The 22,066-nt window shown below is 37.8% G+C and overlaps 1 protein-coding gene across 1 annotated transcript in view; it reads right to left on the reverse strand.

Moving 5' to 3' along the window:
* Window positions 1–20,451, reverse strand: part of carmil3 (capping protein regulator and myosin 1 linker 3) — a 49,450-nt gene extending 28,999 nt beyond the window's left edge. The window contains 12 exon segments of the mRNA XM_081373624.1: window positions 357–451; window positions 684–755; window positions 757–767; window positions 1,114–1,189; window positions 3,827–3,900; window positions 4,046–4,116; window positions 6,072–6,166; window positions 8,142–8,263; window positions 8,375–8,434; window positions 8,537–8,587; window positions 17,610–17,704; window positions 20,340–20,451. Of these exon segments, the coding sequence (XP_081229750.1) occupies window positions 357–451; window positions 684–755; window positions 757–767; window positions 1,114–1,189; window positions 3,827–3,900; window positions 4,046–4,116; window positions 6,072–6,166; window positions 8,142–8,263; window positions 8,375–8,434; window positions 8,537–8,587; window positions 17,610–17,704; window positions 20,340–20,397 (880 nt within the window). The 5' untranslated portion in view covers window positions 20,398–20,451.
* Window positions 20,452–22,066: the final 1,615 nt, after the last annotated feature.

Raw genomic sequence — 22,066 nt, forward strand, 5'->3', positions numbered from 1 at the left:
CAACTCGAATGTACTTCCATCGTCACGCTATTAATAAATGTATTTAAGATGGTAGCATTACTAGTAGTTGCTCCACCAAACACTGTACAGTACAAAATGACACAAAAACACGCACATTAGAAAAAACACAGCACACACACAAATCTAATAGACGCCATTTTCAAATCAGCTACAGTTTCAGCACAATCAGCCAGCAAAACAGGGACAAGAAAGAACAAAACACACCCACTCAGAGACAGAAATAGCAGACGTACATGCTGATACAGAAAGTGTAAAAACAGACAAAAGCAGGTAAATAGACAGAGAGGTGGGGAGAGAGAGGGATAGTAGAACCAGAGAGACTTTGATGCATGTACCTTGGTTGTCCAGTGTATTGTGGGCCAAGTTAATGGAGTGTATGACTGATGCTGGGTTTTCTGACAGGGCAGTGGCCATTTTCTGTGGGAAATCTCTAAATGACAGAAAGAGAGTCAGTAGAAACGGAACTGCAATACAAAGCTCCGCACTCTGGGACAGAGATGAAATACAGAAGCAAAGATGTGGCAGGGGAATAAGACTGGGAACGGCATAAAGGGGGAAAAAATGACAGTGACAGAACAAGAAACAAACTTTTAGATGAAAAGAGAGTAAAGTGGTCGGAGTGATGAATAACACAGAGAGCAATAGAGAGATTTATAACTCACGCTTTAAGGCCCGCGTTTTCCAGCGTGAGCTCCTCCAGACTGCTGGATTTACTGACAGAGTGCAGAATCTGTGACCTCTGAACTCTATGTGTGTGTGTGTGTGAGAGAGAGAGAGAAAAAGAGAGAGGGGCAAAAGGAGAAAATCACTAGAATTGAATTCTTCAGGAAGATTCACCACAATGACTTCATGCATATTGTCACAGACTCAGTTTCAGACTGAATGAATACCATTTTCATTTACCACAGTATTAACATGGTATTTCAAAGAATTTGATCGTATTACCATCAAATTAGTGTCAAAAAAACGCATGTAGAGATAATAACCCAAATAATAATACCACGGTACGTTTTGTACGTGAAACAAACAAAAACAGAAAAACAAAAGACTTGGACATAGTAAAGATTGAAATGGTTATAAAAGGATATTTACAATGCGCAAGTCTTTGCAATAAAGTTTGGTGAACCATGAGTTATACGCCATGGCCGCCACAATCACCGCAAGGTCCCTGTGACGAAAAGAGACACAGAAGAGAAAAATCAAAACAAATTGTCTTAGTGAGGTGCTGCATCAACCAGAGGCGTTCTCACTTTACTCATGCAACCCCTCATAAGATTGCATGCTCTCCTCAAGACAAAAATAGATGTTATTATTCAAGAAAAATGATAGATTCAGCAATAAACGCTCCCTGAGAGGAAAGCCAGGAGAGGAAGGGAAGAGGACAGTGTGGATCGATGGGAAAACTGATGCCAGGTCAGTGAATTACTCAGTGCAATGTGTCTATGATCCAGCTTTTAATATTGGCCTTGAGCCTAAAACCTTTTTACCCGGTAGACAGAGCGGACATACTGCACTCATATGGAGAACGAAGAAAAAGGCGGCGAGGGAAAGAAATGCAGAGGGGTTTCTCCTGTTGAGTACGGCTGATGGCGGTGTTCTCATTTGCAGCTTCGTCATTCCTCTGTTTAGACGCTGTAGTGAGGCTGTAGGCAGTGTGTACTCAGCTGTTCTCTCTTTCTAAATGAGAGTTTCTCTACCTCACCCGTTCGTCTCTCTCCCTTTAGATGTTCTAATGGAACAAATGCTTAAAAATCAATGACATAACATCTTCAAGACAGATGCGGCATCTAGATGGTAGTTTAAGTGTTCCTGCTGGTGAAATAGCAAGAAACAAAGGAATGGCAGTTGAAGTGCTCTGCAGTATAAAGTCTTGTATTTTGAGTTTGTGTCTAAAATATACTTCTTTTTGCAAATATTGCAACGTTCAACTCTTAAGGCAATGCAAATATACTCCACTCTTCTTTTAATGAAAATATATCATTGACCACATTTACATGCACATCGTTTTCTGATGAAGGACCGTATTTTACTTGTAGGAAAATCCATCTGAAGGGATATGGTTACTGGTGTCTATATAGGTAGACTATCTTGTACCAGCAGCAAACCAGCTACCAGCTGGTTTGTTGCCAGTTTAATGTGGTCAAGCTGGTTTTTGGAGGCTGGGGATCCAACTAATAACCTTGCACTAGCTAATGACATGCTTCAAAACACAGCTATCACTTTAAAATGGATTTTTCAACATGGCTGGTTTAACCTTTATTCTATCTACAGTACGTACACACACACACACACACACACACACACACACACACACACACACACACACACATATATATATATATATATATGAAGAGTTCAGATGCAAAAGCCTCTAAGTGCCATCTGAAATTTTCTTCTAGAATGATAATTTTTATCAAGCTCGTATATTTAAGTTCAGTAATTTCACTTAAATGGCAATGAAAATTACCTATTAATTGTAATTTAAGTGAAATTACTGAACTTAAATATACGAGCTTGATAAAAATGATCATTCTAGAAGAAAATTTCAGATGAGGCTTTTGCATCTGAACTCTTCATATATAATCTGCACAGTTTTTATCACATCGTTAATCCTCAATCATGTTCTTGACACCAGCATACAAATGCGCTTTAAATTTCAATATGTAGGTCATGAGACCATCCGCTGTAAGCATATAGATTTTTTTTGTCTTCTCAGTCCAAAACGTTTTCTCTGAAAGCTTTACTTTTTTACAACAGCTTTTACTTCTAGCAATCATAACAACTTTCGCTTGGACATGTGCAGATATCCACAGAACATAACCAAAAAGGTATTTACATGACAGAAAGTTTAGATTAATAAAAGAATATGGTGGCTTTCTTATTCAGATGTCTAGAAACCGGTATATTGGCTTCAACAACTTATGGCAATTTAGTTCAAAAGTTTACATCATGCATTTGTAACAGAGCATGCAAATGTGGTCAATGACGGAGCCAAAGCCTTTGCTAAATTACACCAATCGTCTGAAAGACACTCAATAAACTGTATATCAGAAATGAAAAGCACTCTTGTCAGGCAAAAGCTCTTTTTAAAATGCAAAAATGATCTTTAAGTGGCTGCACTCCCATTAGAGTTTCATCATACGACTTCTGAAAAAAAAAATCTTTTTCAGCAGATAACCGGAACTGCCCTTGAGCAAAGTGCTCAACGAACCATATCATTTCTCAGACTCAGAGTATAAATATATTAAGTGCATTTCCTTTTTTATGTGTAAAAAGGCGGTATGGTTGTGTAGGTGAAAGTACAGAGATGACGTTCGTTTTCACAGGTCATATATATTTGTAATCCTGTTTCAACAGGAAGAGAGTTGTGGACCAGCCTTCAGCCTGCAAACACAGACCCAACATCAGCAGAAAATACAGCATCTGATCTGGAATCAGTGATGGAACCTGACACCAATTGGGCGGATGTAAAAAGAAACAGCATGACTCCCACCGGGCAGGAAGTCAGCAGAGACGCCACAGGAAAGAGACTAAATGTATTATTATTGTTTCAATTCAGCACATATTCAAAGCACTGGCTGACATCAGCATTCCTGTGTCAATTATCATTCAAATCCCTATCAATACGAAGCAATTAACGAAGCATAGAGTTATCATTAGACTAATCCTTCCAAAATGAAGAAGCTTTTAAACCTCCGCTCTGTGGGATGTAGAGATGGCAATGAGAGTAAAGGCAAGCAATTAGAGGTTGCAGATACAGAACATGAATATTAAGATGAGATGTAAATTTGTGTGCTCTGGCTACCCGCTTTCCAGGTGACTGAAGTCCAACAGGTTAAACTCCCTGTTGTCCTGCGAATGATAGATGGTATCCACATCCTGAAAGAGCAAAAGAGACAGAGGAAGGCAGAGAGACCCAAAAAGAGGAAAAAAACATATTTAGAGTGCAATAACAGCAGTGACACATGCAGAAAATGGCATTGCTAGCGCTGAGGATGTTTTTGTGGTCAAAGTAAGCTCTTACCCATTGCACTTCCTCTTTACAGGTGATACCATTGTAATCGCACAGAGCTGCGTAGGTCTCAGAAAAGCCCCCTGAAATGGGAGAAAGAAAAAAAATGGCTAAAAAAGAAAAACTGCCCTACGTGTATTTGTACAAATAAAGATTTAATGGTTTTTAGAGAACTGAAGGCAAAGTACTCTCATTTTATCAAACTATTTTTCGCTGTAAAGGATTATCGAGCAGAGTTGTTACTGCTAACTAACACTTCTGATATATAAATAAAATATTTTATTTTAATATTTTATATATTATATGAAAAGAAACTTGCATTAAAATGAGAAATGTTATTTTGGCAACCAACAGAAACAAATTCATTAAAACTAAATCGAAACATAAACTAATACAAGTGATAAAAGCAAAACCAATTTACTAAATCTTAAAGGGGTTGTCTGAGGTCCCCATATAATGTTATTAACATTTTTACATAGATATAAAAAAAATCCTAATTTAGAAGTAATAAACTATTTTCTATCCTGAACGCATTAACCCCATAAATGCCAGAGCAAAGGCAATCTGCATCAGATAAAGCGATGATGCAATATTACTGTTGTTTCCAATGTAGTTGTCATTGCATCATCTTTTATTTTCAGTGTCTCTGAAAAGCCTGCATCGAACTGTGTCTTGTTTAAAAAACAAATTGGCTGTAAAGAAGCGAACAAACCAACAGTGTCTTACTGACATGATCTGACTGGAACTTCGTAAAGAAATTAATCTCATCCATGCTTTCTTAATGTTAGGATCACATGGATGGCAAAGCAAAGACAGTTTGTTTCCACAATTTGGCACTTTTAAAACGTCTTTCTTGCAATCCTCAGAGGCATCTCTATGGTTTTGTTGCTGTAATCCTCTCTCAAATTTACTACTACGTGACATATGCAAATCGGTGGGCGGGGCAAAAAAGGCTGTGATGTAGAAATAGGAGTTGATCTTGAGGAGATGACGTAATAATGTGACAAAGAGCTTAGTTTCAATAAAAGCTGTTTTTGGACTAACGAGGACGTTTTGAGTTCTGAAACTTACAGGATATTTTTATAGTACAATTCTTATATGTCAAAAGAGCATGGACAATTTGATTTCTCAATTCATGACACCTTTAAACAAAAATTAAAATATTAAAATAAAAGCAAATTAAAAAAAATTAATAATTACTATAATACTAAAATAACACTGTTCTAGTGCTGGCTATACAGTTATTTGACACATCTCAGGATTATTTAAAGCACCAATAAATTAATAAATAAATACATAAATGTATTTCTGAAGAACAAAAAGTTATTTGTGGAACTCCTCTAAGCGATTTTGTGCCACTAGTGACACTACACTCCCAGTTTTCCATTGTTCTACCAAACAGGTAGTCTTTCTTCTGTTTACAGGGACACTATGACATATATTTGAACAATATATGTCAATATGTAGGAAGATATTAGCAATATTTCAAAAAAGAGCTTGAAATTGATTGGTGTTCTCCAATGGTATCAAGGCTGTGAAACCCTTTTTGTTTCTCATTTTTAAGTCTACGTAAGTCAAACACAAGGACTGTGTTCTGTGTACTGGCTGCACACTGCATCTCTCCCTGTCACCGTATGAAGGGCACTGAGTAATTTGCATAGTCTTTCGTATACCCAGTTACCCACTATAACTACTCCGTATAATGATTTTATTTTACTTCTCAATTTTGACCTTTTGTATTATTTTTTTCTTAATTTATGTATCTGGCACCGTTTTAATTCTGTCCTTCACTGTCTACAGCTGCAGCGGCTGTGGCAAAACAAATATAGTTATATAATTTGTCATGAAAAGCTAAGAGCACAAAAACCAAGTAGATGGCATAAATTAAGAGCAAAATATTCAAAATATTCTTTGAGAAAACAGCAGTGGTGAGAGGGGAAGAAAAAGAGATTAGAGAGATTAAAATCTGGTGTATAATCAAAATATGTATGAGCTTGTGTGTGGATGCATGAACTATATGTACTTATATTTCTCTCACCACATGCTCTTTGCGTCTCCACTGAACTCTCAGAACTTGGAGAAAATTTCCGATTTCCGTCAGTAACATCTCCATCTGCGTGAAAGATGGAGGGGCTGAAAAAGAAGAAGGAGGGGGAGAGAGGGATTCGCAATGCATCAGAATCTCAGTTATTCCGACCCAGCATGTGAACACCTGGCCAAAGAGCTGAAACAGGAAAGAGAGCGAGAGAGTTGAATACTAAGACAGAAAAAGAGTGCTTTTATGCATTGCACTAATCTCCTACTGTCTGAATATGAGAAAATCTCTCAATTATCTGCTCAGCAGTGTCACACACCCCTGCTGCTCTAGCAGATACTGACTTCTATAGGCAGCATTATGGATTCTACAAAAAAAAACTACATTAGCACTAAGATACAGTGCATAGGCAACAGAAATCAGATTTGCATCTTTGCTTGGATGCTTGGATGGTGTGAGCAAATACAGATCGGTCAACAGGGTTAGTCTCAGCCTCAGACATCGTGTTCGCTGACCGCTCGATCTGGCAAGCTTTAATCTAATTGGCTGGTTTTATGCAATTTAAGAGAGTAAGTGCACATAGGTTTCTTTCGTTTTTTTAATCACTCCGCCTGTGTTTTAATGGTGAAAATGAAATATTAACTGAATTTTCCAGGTTAGTAGTAGATTACTAGATATTCATAAGAACTACTGTATTTATTTCACTTTGCAATGTTTAAATAATGTAACAACTTTTGGCAGGACTTTATAAACTTAATATATACTATTTACCAAAGTTTTCATAAGCATTTATTAAGTTTTTCTTTGTTTTTACGCCACGAGGTGCTTATGTTTGAAATATGTTATGCACATCCATAAGTGTTTTTATATTATATTATATATGTACAGTACATATCTATATATAAAAAGTATAAAGTACAAATATAATAGAATATAAGCACTAACTTTTGGATGCAACAAGTCTATAATGAAAAACCATTAGTAATAAAACAAAGCTAACTGTGATTGGTCGCTTTATGTCCGAGTGGCCGGTTCATGGAATGTGGACCGTTTCGCTGTTTAGTCAAAGTCTGGCTATGTTCAAGTTCGGCACTTTGTTTCAAAAAGTTTTCTAATTTTCCCTTCTTACCTCCTCAACAACCATGGGATAGATTGCTTGACTTTAAGCCACAACAAAGAGGGATTATCTCAGAAATGTATAATTGTATTCTGGATCTTTGTAACTACTCAAACTCAAAAACTAAGACTGCTTGGGAGGAGGAACTGGGACAACAATTCAGTGAGGAGTGGTGGCAAGAGGTCATTGATAGACTGAGTACTGTTTCATCTTGTGCACGTCTTGTACTGATTCATTTCAAGGTTGTACACAGGGTCCATTTCTCCAAAGCAAGATTATCTGCAATTTTCCCTGGAGTAGAGGATAAATGTGAACGATGTCTTAACCCATGTTGTCATTTGAGCCACATGTTTTTTCTTTGTCCACGGTTACACGACTTTTGGTCTGGTTTCTTCAACATAATTTCAATTATAATAGGAATACACCTTCAACCTTGCCCCTTAATTGCTATTTTTGGGACCCCAGACGAATCAGATCGATTTAATTGGGCACAGAAAGAAATTCTCAAATTCACATCTTTATTGGCCAGACGTCGAATTCTCTTACAGTGGAAATCTCCAAATCCTCCATCAGTTTCACAGTGGCTTACTGATGCTATGCATTTCTTAAAACTTGAGAAAATCAAGTACGCAATGAAAGGAAACACTGACAAGTTTTTTTATATCTGGCAGCCTTTTCTATCATATTTTGCAGACTTGCAAGTCTTACCAGACTAAGTCCTGTTATATTTTATATTTGTATATGATTTTAAATAAGCCGGGGTGGGGTGGGGTGGGGTGGTTTGGTTATGTCTTTTTCTTTTCTTGTTCTCTTTTATTTGTTTAAAATCTAAATTGTAAAAGTTGTTAATTCTATGTAACTCGATTCAGTTTTCAATAAAAATATGTTGCAAAAAAAAAAAAAAAGTCTGGCTATGTGGGACCACAGCAAACCTCTGGGTTTCTTAGGATACTTACGTGTAGATGGAATTGTTGAAGATCCGAGAGAGAGCAAAGTTGATGTGGTTAATCAGCTGATCCAGGTGGTCATTAGACTGCAGCCTCAGGGAATATGTGGACTTGTCTGTTTCTATGACAACCTGTGAAGGAAAGAACATGCTTTAGTGAAGCAAAACATTTGAGAGAAGTAGTGGAAAAAAAATATGGCAACAAAAGCTAAAACACAGGAGCCCTGTAAATGCTTTTTCTACCTGATTATCCGGGTGGGTGTTCATTGCCCGAATCTCCAGGAAGTTGAACGTTTGTTCCACCTGAGGGGAAAATGAGCATCTTGCGACATTACTCATTCTAAATCAGATTACTGCAGTGCTTTGAGATGGAGCAGACAGGTGGTGCGTAATTGCCAACCGTACCTTGGTTGGTATCTTGGGGGCCATGAGGTACAGCCGCCATGTTGCCAAAGCCTGAGAGACAAAAGAGAGGTTGAAAGCACAATTAATAGGGCAAGATTAAGTGCAAAGTGCAAGACTGTTCAAAGAAATAATGGTTTAGGTTTCCCTGGAGAACAACCTGTTCAACTGAATCCAAGTCATGAAGTAGTTTAACCATTTTGCCTACTGAACACTTTACTCACAAAGATACAACGGGGCTCTTATTTGTTTAATGTGTGCATTAAACAACACAAATTACCCTATAAAGCGTACTTTATCTTATTTGATACGCAAATTTCGAAGGCCGCTGAATTATCAACAGAACTTTGCTGAAAAACCTGTTGAACACAATCTAATACACATCTGCTGTCATTTATAGTTTTTAGCAAGTAAAAGGCCTTTTAATATTATTCTAAAAACATTCCCTCCTTCAGGACATGGTACACTTTTTTGCTGTGAAATTTTGACTGATTTTCAAAGTAAACCCAAGTATAACTTTTATATTGTTATTTATATTTCAAGATGAACACTTTCTGGACTGAAGATATTTAGGTTTACATGATGCATTTACATGCCACCTTTTTTTAAACCATGTTAAAATATAAAATATAAGCAACTGCACCAAACTGGATTTTGGGCCTCTAAATAAAAATGGTTTGTTTTTTTTTATGTATGAAAATGCATATTCTCCTATATTGACATTTTATTGAAGAGGAATAACCCCTTGAGATGAACCATCTCGTTTTCGAGGGGGTCCTCGAGTCCAGGTACAAAAATTGACATTGATCTTACAGCGGCAGTCAAATAAAACAGAAAACACACACACAAATGAAACAGAAAACACATTACAAAAATGGTAAGTGCAGAAATATATAATACATAACTCATACAAACAAGACATTCACTCATACAAGACTCTCCAAAGGTTGCTCACTCATCCCTCAACAGAGTAAACACATGTACCGAAACACACATCTAGACATATACTATACCAGCCATAAAAGACTGATTTATCAAATGTGAATACACACAGACAATCTTTTAAAAATCAAATTGTCTAAAGATTTAATAAACCATTCCAAATGTGATTTTTCTTACTATTATTTCATATTTCAGGCTTTACAGGGTTAATACATTTCTTAAAGCATTTTAATAATTCATTTTAATAACGATTCAGTTTTATAACAAAATTATGGAGACTGGGCGCTTCTATGGGTGCTGTTGTTTATGGATTTCACATGTGTTATGAAGTGAGGCGAACAGTGTTACAGATGGATAAGTAGGCGCAGAGAGGACGGAATAAGGATTTGTGTGATGTCTGAGGATTACAGAAACATAAAAAGATGGATTGTACTATATTTTAAGAAAGGGAACAAGTGTGTGCGTGTGCCTGAAACAGTACAATCAGGTCTGGAGAAACCACTTAATCTCATTCATAATTTAAATTCCTTATTAACACACTTCATTTAGGCTTTTGTGACACCCCTCACACCAGTCCCTCCCTTCCCCATCATGTAAACCAGTGATTCTCAACCAGGGGTCCGAATGCCACTAGGGACCACAGCATAACTTAGAATTAATTCAATTCATATATTATTCTTAAAATAATTAACATTAAGATTAGTATATTAAAACAAACTTGCTCAATCAAAATTCATACAAATAACATACAATCAAGATGTAAACTGACATTTAATTTTTTCCCCTCCAATAACTATTGTATCTATTTTCTATTGAGTTGTTGAAATTTCTGGAATCACAAAATTAATCGGTCAATTAATTTACCTATATCATAATACGGTGTGTGTGTGTGTGTGTGTGTGTGTGTGTGTGTGTGTGTGTGTGTGTGTGTGTGTGTGTGTGTGTGTGTTATGGACAGTGGTGGGCCAACGAGTCGAAAAGGCAGAGATTCAGTGATCTAAACATCAACCGTTCTCCATCTGCCCTTTTTCTCCTCTGCAACATTCTTCTACTCTTGTAGAAGAGTAGTTCTTTGTTTGATCTACAATGTATGTACTTCAATTCTCCCTTCATTTTATCTCAAAATTTCCATCTTCCTCTGATTCAATGCGATCCCCACATCCTAGGCCCCCTGTTTTCTTCACCCTCCTTCATTCGTCTATTCTTTTTCTGCCCTGTCGCTTTCGATTCTTCAAGGTCTCCCTCCGATGTGTTACTAATGGCACCCCACCAAGAAGAAGAACCAGAGATGGAGATCCCAGATTTCTCCTTAATAAAGACTCTGTATAGGCTTTGATGGCGGGTATTCGTATAGGGTTTGATGGCGGCTGGGGTTGGATGTTGAAGTTTGGGTGCTTTGAGTAAAGAAAGTTCCCAATACTTTGTCAGAGTTAACAGACACAACCATTGATAGAGAGATGACATTTTAGAGAGTGCACCCCACCACAAAACTCAATAACCGGTCAGGAAAACTTCGTTATATAAAAACACTCCTTGAGAAAGAGAGATGACGCAAGAGAAACAGATAGAGGAAGGAAAAGTCAGTTCGGGAACCAGAAAGCGTCGTCTACTCATCAAAGACTTTACTATCAAAGGGAGCAGACACAAAAGATCGGCACGTAAACAGCCGCATTAATTATTAAAGCCCGCTGGGGTGTTTGGACTTGACCGAGTTTGCATGGATGGATGGAAGAGCGGGGATCCCCCAATTAAAGAAAGATTGGAATACATCAAAGACTACCTAACACATTGCATGGGTGGGGACCGTGGCTGATCGCATGGTAATGAATGCAGCAGTTAAGCTACGACTCACATTACTCACCCTGCTGTCGAGCGCAGACAGAATACGGCATCCAGCGTATAATGATATCAACATTAGTATTCATTATTGGATCCAAGCCCTGTTGAGCAAGCATTTTTGAGCAAGACTGGGCCAAGCGAGGTTGGGTTTATCTGTAATAACGTCCTGCGAGTAGGTCAGAGGTCAGCCGCTTTGAGTGAGACGGCCAGCCACCGCATCCACTCGTAAAAGAGCAAAAAACACTTTCATCCTGTGATCGCAGACAGGCCAATTGTGGAAGGTAGACAGGGCGACTTCAGTCCGTGGCTTTCATGGACCATTCGAGCCTGAGGAGATCAGACTGGTTCAACACTTGCCCTAAAAATCATCCACCACCTCTCAGTACCGACTTCAAAGAATGAGAGATATGAGGATGTGTGTGTGTGAGAAGGAGGGAGGAGAGGTTTGTGTGTGCAGAAGGGAGATGGTTTATATTAATCATACGATGTCAGGGATCTGGCTTGACACTTCAAACACGACCCATAATTCAAAGGGTGTTGGGGACACGTCAGCGCTGTACCCAGGAGACTAGAAAAGAGCAGCAGATTGCTCCAAACATGCCTCTGTACATCTCTTCTCAGACACATCACACTGCACACAGGTGTCATTGCCTAAGACGGACCCATTTCGGCTGTCAGCCATTGCAGGGGAGAGGAAGAGCGTGGATTTACTCCCGCGGCAGGTCCGCGTCTTAACTCTGCTGAACTTAAGAGGCGGAGATGAGAGGAATAACGAGTGAGCAGAGAGGATAGAAGATAGGACAGATCAGGGCTGAAATGCTGTGCTCCAGATTCACTGATGATTAAAAGTCTCAGAATCAAAGCAGCTCTGCAACTAAAGCCTAGAGTGAGAGAACAAGAGAGGAAAGAAAAGAGAGAATGAAAGCGAACGACAGAGAGGAGGGGCTTAAAGACTAGAGGAAGTATGTTACTTAGTTATTTGCATTGCAAAAAAAAAATGTGTTCGTGATTATTTTTGTCCTATTTTTCAGTTAAAATATCAAAACATCATTCAGTCATTTGCTGCACTAAGTTAAAAACAAGCGAAAAAATCAGCCAGTGAAGAAAGACAAAATACACTTTCAAAAGATAAGTCTAAGAAAACAAGCCATAATATCTTATGCATAAGTCAATTTATCTATTGGATATTTTTTTCTAAATTACTGGTTTTGTCTGGTTTCCCAAGAAAATATATAAACATCCTTAAAGTAAGATAAATTTACTTGAGATACAAAGTAGTAGAAGAAAATAAGACTCACAAAATAAGTCTTCATAAAAAATGTTTAGAATAACAGGAATTAATAATAATTGTAATCATTTCAAACTATTTTATTTTCTTACAATTTCTTACCGTTTTTGTGTTAAGCATAAACCTAAATTATTTTTTCATCATTAGATTCTGTTCCCCCATTATGTTTTTCATACAATTAGGTTCTAATATGTATAACACTGGTACTGGTAAAGATCCATGCAGATATAAGCTTGAATTTCAAGGCAGTGTTCAGAATTCAAATTAAAATGTTGAGATATAGGGCCTATAAAAACAGTAATACCTTTATCTTCTGAGTGCTCACTTCAAGTGCTGTCTTTCAGAATAAGTAGGACATAATAATGCACACTTTCGAATGGAAACCACTCAATGACTTAATTTTACTTATCACGTACATTTATCTGTTTATAATATCATTTCAGGTATTTTGGAAAATAAGACAAAGCTATCAATTAATACAATTCCGATTTCAATTACAAATATCGAATGTATTTGCATAGAAATAGAATAAGAGGCAGAATACCAATTAACCAAAATCATGAATTCTCCTATTTTATTTCTTCACTTAAAAGCAGATTTCCATTGGTATGCCTGGCATAAATTTTTGGAAAACTTTTATATGTACTCCCTATTTATACAAATGTCTGCATTAATGCAGTACATAAGGCTTTCGCAGACATCAAACCCCATGGAGGAAAAAAAAGTGCTATCGGAACAAGTTATTTGTTAGAGACATTTACTGACCACTAATGGTCATCAACCTTTCTGGAGTTTGAACCTACAATCTTTTGGTTATCATCTTAGTTCTTCAACAAAGGCTTACCCTCAGCTTTAAATCATTCTCTACAGATAAACTCAAACCAAAAGGTAGTGATGGGGACGAGACCGCCTATGCCGAGTCCGAGTCAAGACCGAGTCTTTGAAGGGTCGAGTCCGAGTCGAGACCAAGTCCGTTGGTTTTCAAATTCAGTCGAGTCCGAGTCAAGACCGAGTCTTTGAGGAAGCAAGTCCGAGTCGAGACCGAGTCTTTAGGAGTCGAGACCAAGACCATAAAAACATGTCAGTTTTCATATTCATGATTTAATATCACCCCAGTTAATAATCAACAGTTAGGCCTACAGACTAAGCTAGATTGGGAATTGTTTAGAGGAGCAGTCTTAACGTCTTAATATGGACTATGCTTTTACTATCATTAAAAAAATCCCTACCACATGCATCATCTTCTGCCTATTTTTCTAAACTGCTTCAACAGTGCTGCTCTGTCATCAACATGTTAAGCCCACCCTGACTTTTTTAATCATAGTTAGGACATGCAGAGCAAATTAAAATTTTCTAGTGGTATGTATTCTAGTGGACTAGTGATGGGGACGAGACCGCCTATGCCGAGTCCGAGTCAAGACCGAGTCTTTGAAGGGTCGAGTCCGAGTCAAGACCGAGTCTTTGAAGGAACAAGTCCGAGTCGAGTCCGAGAAAGCAGAAATTGGTCTCGAGACCGGACTACATCACTACCAAAAGGGATACGTATCACACCATATCTACCCTATGATGTCTCTTACTCTACCTCTTTTGTTGTGGATCGGTTTTGTCTCTTGCATCACATCCGGCCAGACTGCAGTCAAATCCCCCATAGTCACTACCTCTCAACATCACAGGTTATCCCTGCACCGCAGACTTCTCCTTAAGCACCTCGTATCACATTACCCGTCTTAAACCCAGCGTCTACTATCATAATGCAGCAAAAGATGCTTCTTAGAGGAGAGAAAGCTCATTACTCGGCCTAGTGGTACACTCATAATCCTTGTTAAGTTTTTTATATATAAAGATCTAATATGAACTGATCACACACATCAGCACATTAAAGGATTATTTTGGGTTAAATACAAGTTGAGCTACTATATAGCTATAGCAGCTGTAAACAATATTTTGACAGTTATGTAATTATAAAAATAAACAACAGCTGTCCCATGGACTTCCACTGTAAGTGCGTTTCTGTCAATATGCTGTTGATAAAGTTTCACCCAGAATATTGCTTTAATAAAGATCATGAATCATGGTTAGTTAGTTAACCAATAATAGACACGTTTTATTTTCAAGATTTTTTTTTTTGTATTAAGGAAAACAAATTTGTAGCATTTTGAGATTGATGCTGTAAGGAAAGTGACACCAAAGGGGACATACTTCTAAAATGTTTTATTGTGACTTAATTCTCAAAATGTTATGCCCTTTTCCTCTTAAAAGCCCTAATCTGAAATTAATCTTGAAACTTTATTCTCAGTTTTTTTTTTAACATGGCATTAAAATGTTCTTAATATTAAGGTGCTGTGACTGAAGTTGTTCCATTTTTAATAATCTTTTTGCAATTAGTCCTGCAGTGTGAGTATAATTAAAATCTTATTAAAATTAGGTCATAATACTGCACATATAATAATTATATAAGAATTAAAAATGTTAGTAGTTAAGTGTTAAGTAGTTTTAGATGAATTGCATGTCATACTGCAGGACGCAACCAGCAATGTCAACTACCCAGTAACAGTCATTCACTTAAAAAGCAAAACAAAATCTTGTACGAAATATCCAAATAAAATCACTGCATCTGAACTTAGACATGCCACTAAAGTCAGTCATGTCAGCTAGAAAGCGTTCTGCATGAGTACGGGCGAGCAGTCAGCGTGGTGGTGCGGACAGCCTCGATCTGAGGAAGTCTTCACGTCACTCACTGTGGCGATCGCAGCCTTTAATTGGCCTTTTATTCCACATGAGGAAAAACTGAAGCGACAGACAGAGATAAATAATTGAAGGGGAAGAAAAGGCGACATTTGGGGCTTCAAAACAACCGATCTCCACTGCCGTTCACACTCCTCTCTCTCTTTCTTTCTTTCTCTCTCTCTATCTCTCCATTGCCCCCTCTTGTGAGCCTCTCCCTGTTCCTGTTCACCAAGCCCAGCTTTTATCCCATCCCCTCTTCCAACATCACACTATCTATCTCTACTGTGGAGGAAGCAATGTGGATTCCACAAAATATATACTGAGTGTGTGTGCTCACATTAAGCTGTGTGATCTCTAAGTGAACGTGTATGAGAAAAAGTGTGTTTGAGTCATATTTTTTAGAGCTGTGCCCCAAGGCTTGAGCTGATGTCTTGCTGAGCACTCTATACAGCTGTATCGGGGCCAGATATTTCTCTGTGTGTGTGTGTGTGTGTGTGTGTATGAATGTGCAGATGAGGGTGTGTTTGTAGGCTGGTACAGTTGGCAAACCACCACACACACAAAACCCTTGGGGTAAAGGAGCAGCGAGTGACAGACCACAAGTGAGGATCACACAGTGTGTGTGTGTGTGTGTGTGTGTGTGTGTGTGTGTCAAAGTGTGTTTTAGTGTGCCTGCAAGCTCTTGTCATAGTGTTGGACCTACATTTAAATTTGCTATGCTCTTTGAGCACAATTTCTAACCATCCACAATCATAAGCACATTAAACTACTGAAAATACACACTTGACATCAATCTGACAGAACAGAAGAGCGAGCCTGAGTAAAGAATGTAATGTGAGGAACAGAACGATGACAGAGAAAGAAAAAACAGAGCCGTCTAAGACACAGCGGAGGGGGGAGGGGTGTAGAAGATGTTAATATAAATGGACAGAGTCAGAAAGAGGAAGAGAAATAAAGGCTAACCGGCAGGAGGGGTGAGGTTAAAAAGATATTTCCCCCAACAATAAAAATTCAGTCATCATTTATTCGTGCCGTGCACTACAAACACTAAGTTGGTAAAACTCAACATTTTTGAAGTAATCAGTTGCATCAATTTTAGAGTAACAATGTCAACTTTTTTTCTATAAATTACAATGAACTTTCAGTAATATTCAAGTGAAATAAACATTTCACTTGGTTCATTTTACTGTTCAGGTTTACAGCGTGGTCTACATTCACTTCTAATAGACGGAAAAGAGCAGCCGGGACATTCTGCTAAACATTTCCTTTTGTGTTCCATAGAAGAAAGTAAGTCAAGAGGTTGAATACTGTAAATAACTGAACTTTTTTTTTTGGGTGAAGTACCCCTTTAAAAAAGAAAGGAAGATCTCTCAGGGTTTGTGTCAACATCAATCTGTCGACACTCAGCAGGAAATGAGTTTGATTCCTCACCTCCATCACCTTTTTCACTCTGTGTGTGTGTGTGTTTGAAACCGATCTGGATGATTAATTTAGCTTTTGTGGCTCCAAACCCTGGCATTTTAAGTCTCCAGCTGCTTTCAATGGTCTTGAAATGACAATCACACACACACACTGGCATTCGTATGCCACCTCTGCTCTCACCATCCTTCATCTCGCACACACTCCCTCCGGAGTCGGTCGGTCCCTCCGACCCACACAAGACTCGATGGCCACGGTAATGCTCACTGCACAGCAGGGGTCTGGTCTCCAACAATTTCTGTTTGTGTGTGTGCGCACCATCACACTTACATTGCTTTTATCATTGATTCCATTGCCCATTCTCCAAATGGACTTGGCGAAAACAACCCAACCAGCAGGCAGTAAACACTGCACACACCATTACAGAGGAGGAAAGGTTAAAGTCTTAGGCTCATTGTTTTTGTTACTGCTGCATAATAGAGACACAAAATAAAGGCACACACAGTGCCCAAAACTGAAGGTTTTTTAAAATGTTATAGTTCACCCAAAAAAATGAAAATTCAGGCATCATTTATTACCCTCATGTTGTCCCAAACCTGTTTGACTTTCTTTCTTTTTAAAAACAATGTTTCTGAACAAGGATGGAAGCTTTTAAGCATTAATAAGCACCAGAATGGTCTGAATGATTCATGATGATTATGAAATAAAGAATTCAATGATTATGAAATAAAGAATTTCTCCTTTTGAATTTCACAAAAGAAAGTCACCCAGATTTGGAACAACATGAGGGTTTCAGTTTCAGTTTGAGTGAACTGTACCTGTACTGGACGTATACGATAGTATTATAGATTAGTGCCTTACCAGAATCCGATCTTCTGATTTGCCACTCTTGTTCTCTACTTTGATAGCTATCACCAACTTGACTGATGTCTTGTCGATAACTCGTCTGATGCTCTCTGCAAAATAGACAGGCGATGCATTAACAGCCAAAGAAGCACTCTAGCTATATCTTAGACGTATTTTCACTTCACGCAGAGTTAGGAAATGACTGCATTACACCCATATGCTTTATTTTTACACACTGTCCACTTGTGTAGGTGGTTTTTCTACATGCATGAAGTACATATCAAAAAGCAACACACAAATAAAAAGCACCTCAAGATGACCTTGAAAACAAAAGCAGAAAATAAAATAGAAACGTCACAAAGTTTATCTGGCCTCACACAAATTAGACCTGGGATCTAATTCCTGGAATATGCCTTTTACACTAAAGGAAATACTCAGAGAAGGAAGAAAAAGGAAGAATGAATAACAGAGAAAAGAGAGAGAGGGAGAGAAGGATCAGAGTGAGAGAAACAGTTAATGCAGTCGCAATCAACTTTAATCTGTGTAAGACCCAATCACGGAATCCTGGGCTTTCTAACTGACACTAAGAACAGCAAAGGGACAAACTAGAGCACATGTTTCCACTACAGTGAGTCACAGGGGATACATAAATGGGTAAATGGGGTATGGATATGTAAATGTGGGCGAAAAAAGAGAGAAGCAGGAGATGAAAAGGGGGGAAAATGGAGAGAGAGAGAGAGAAAGACTGCTGTGTTCAAGCAGCACAGTACGTCTTCAATCACTGTCCTTCATATTGTATAGGCAATCTATCTTGCCCACTATTCTCCTATTTCAAAACTTTGGCTAACAATTCTTGTCACATCTAATCTAATTTTTTATGTTTAATTAATTTTACCATTTAGAATTTTTTTTTTCACTGACAATTTTACTTTGCATTGTTTATTTTAGCTTATTACATGCATGCCATTCAAAAAGGCTAGTTTCTGATTGGTCAGTCACATAATTTTGCAGTCAAATATTTATTATAAAATTGATTTAACTGTATATTTGTCCTACATGCCAGTTTCATGTCTCTCATTTCATGTCTCTTTCTTCTCACATAATCCAATAATTTCAGCTCAAATCAATAATCTACATCCATTTATATTAGCAGGTAGCCACAAAATAAGCTTTACGTTGGGGTCTGGATCACTTTGCTGGAGGGTTATTTTGTGTTATACTATGGGGCTGTTGAATGCTTGAATTTGATTGGTTTGCGAACGTTCTAAGCTGTGCAACGATTTTAAGGGAAACGTACTGTACATCTAAAGTAGTTCCAGGCATCAGCTGACTGTACATTATCCCGTATATTTATTTTTTATTCTATCGCTTTATTTTATTTGTTAATGCTCCTTATTTACTCTATTTGCTCTATTGTAATTTTACTTTTTAACACATAAGACTTAAGGTTAAAATTCAAATAGCGTGGTCACTTATTAACATTAACATGATTGTTGTCTACAAGTGGCCCAGTATACCTGAATTTACCCTACAGCATGCATAACGGAAAGTGTATATTTTAGGTGCTGTGACTGGTCAGCATTTTTAATTTTTAGCTTTTCTAAAAGGAAAAATAATACCCAGGGCAATCGACAAATGAGAACATCTCTCAGAGTCCGTGGCAATGGGGACTAAGGTCCCTTGTGGTATAGACAATGATCCCCAAAATTTGGTTCTATATTATGTGATTTAAATTGTCAACCCTTGTATTGTCATAATATGTATTGCCTTGTTAAATGGAAATACATGTATAATATATGGCAATACAATGCATATATAAAAGGCAATTCATACTCTTTATTTAAAAAAAACTTTACAGTAAAAGTTTGTTTTGTCTCATATACCATACGATAAAATATCTTGATTTTTTTTATGATTATGGTAAAATTATTTTGTAAGGTAAAGCAGTAAAGTTCACATTTCAAAAAAAATAAAAAAATCAAGTGCACTAAATGGAAATTGAAGAGCATGGCTGGGAGCAGGACAGTAAATACTGGGTTAGTAATAGGGATTAATTACCAAAGGAACATAATAATGTGTGAAGGTAATTAACAGTGAGAGCGCTCCAAATGTCAAACTGCTAGTGTGTGCTCAGTGTGTCAATGTGTGTGTCAGTAAGTGTGAGGAGGATGCATCACCGTGCGCAAAGATGACGGCCTCTATGATTGTGTTCAATCAGCCCTAAAGACACACATCATGAATGTGACTGAAGAGTATGAGCCTCTCTGTGAACTTGCGTTAGCAGCGATCCGCAAATGTGTAAAGGACTGAAAGTAACTCATATCAGACTCAGAGACACATCAAAGGGAGAACAGCGCGCGCGCGCGCACACATACACAACTACCTATACACGCGCGCAAACACTGCAGGCAAACGCAATACACACATACAAAAAACCAACTGATCGATTTGCACAAATTTAGCATTTTGAAGATAGACACGAAGTGAGTGACCGTCATTACAGCGACAAGCACACATGCTCACACGCGCAATGAATGATTCTACCGTTAATCACATTCAATCTGTATTAGAAATCATTACATCTCCACAAATGTGCCACCTTATAAAACATTCCCCGCTCTGAGGATTTCAAACCACTAAAAAACAAAGCACCGGCCGCGAGCGGGGACGCGCTTAACAAATCCCATGGTGCGCGTGTCGAATGTCGGATAGGAAGAGGAAAAAAGAGCTATAGGGTTTAATCACCTGTCATTTCCCGACTCACGGTGAGAAAAGCAATCGCGACGGTGTCTTTGGATGCCATGACGTCCAGCGCCCCTTTCCTCTTCCTTTTCCTTATCAAGCAGGAGCAGCTATAATGCTCTCTCTCTCTCTCTGCCAATGCCTATAAACATATCATACTGAAGAGAGCCAGCGACGGGGGGGGGGGGGGGGGGTTGGGGAGGAGGAGGAGGAGGAGGAGGAGGAGGAGGAGGGGGGGGCATGAGAGAGGAGTTCACTCACAAGTGTGCATATATCTAGCCTATGTAAAGCAATGAATTAATAATGCAAACGCAAGGTTTTGTGCCTGAATGAATGAGAACATTAACTCCTTTAATCTTTTTTGACTAATTTACGGACATGCTAGATAGATACATGATGCATGATAGATAGATAGATAGATAGATAGATAGATAGATAGATAGATAGATAGATAGATAGATAGATAGATAGATAGATAGATAGATAGATAGATAGATAGATAGATAGATAGATAGATAGATAGATAGATAGATAGATAGATAGATAGATACCATGCCCTGTGAAGAAGTGAACTTAAATGTATCGAATGTGCACTTGTAGTGTGCTTTTTTTTAACTGTATTTCACTTCCATGAGTGTTTAACACAATTGCATCCTTTTTTAAAGTGCACTTTGTAATAAAAGTTTAACTTTAAAATACACTTTAAATCACGGTTTTCATAATCTATCTCATGCTTTAAAGTACTCTTATTCTGAAGGTGTGACCAACATACTAAAATGTGTACTTGATTATTATTTTAACTGTAGTGTGTTATTTGGTATTACATTTAAAGTTAATATATTTTAAATATACTAAACAGCAACTTCATCATTACAAATGTGTAATTTCAAACAAATACATTTAAATCATTACTTGCATTTTTGCATTTTGCATTTTAAGCACACTTTGATCTACTTTAAATCTTTTAAAGTGTATTATTTCCGTAATAAGTACTCTTTTTAAAAGTATGCTAAAGTGTACTTTTTCACAAGATGAGCAGATATACTGAATGTATTTAAAATGTGGTCTTTCTCTGTCCAAAAATATTGATGACTCATCCTGCACTATACAAATTTTTGTCCTATCAAATGCCATCTAGAATGAGTAAGTCCCTCCCCTAAGACCCCCTGTTAGTGACTAGCAACTGCAACCTATAAGGCTAATTAAAACAATAACAATAACAACAACAACAAAAACAATGTCAAGCCATATAATATATCCTGTCCAAACCTCCCATTTCAATGGGAAATACATTAACATGAGAAAGAAAACTGCGTGTGTATTATACAATAACAACTTACTCTAACAGCTTCAAGAGAGTCATTCACCTTGTTAGCTGTAAGAGTGACAGACCTTAGCATCAGCTTGCAGGGTAATAGCTGGGCAGAGTTTGTGACTAGTGTTTTTAGTCTATATTGTGACTCAGAGTTTAAAAACGGGTAGGCTATTTAAAGAGACTAGTGTCAGTGTCCTTGGCAGTGAGAGAAATGGTTTCTTTCATAATAGAGTATTTTAAAATCCCCGTCACTCATAAAAGGATAATACAGGCAGCAAATAATGTCTGTGATTGGACAAAACTATAAGCGGGCTCCCTGAGGACCATGGCGCACACACTCTCTCTCTCTATGATGTTCTCTATTAGTGCCTATCCTTTCCTCTTCACACTATTTATTTGCTTCTCTGTTGCTCTG

The sequence above is a fragment of the Scardinius erythrophthalmus genome (genome assembly GCF_964197995.2).
Source record: "Scardinius erythrophthalmus genome assembly, chromosome: 9".
Lineage (NCBI taxonomy): Eukaryota > Metazoa > Chordata > Actinopteri > Cypriniformes > Leuciscidae > Scardinius > Scardinius erythrophthalmus.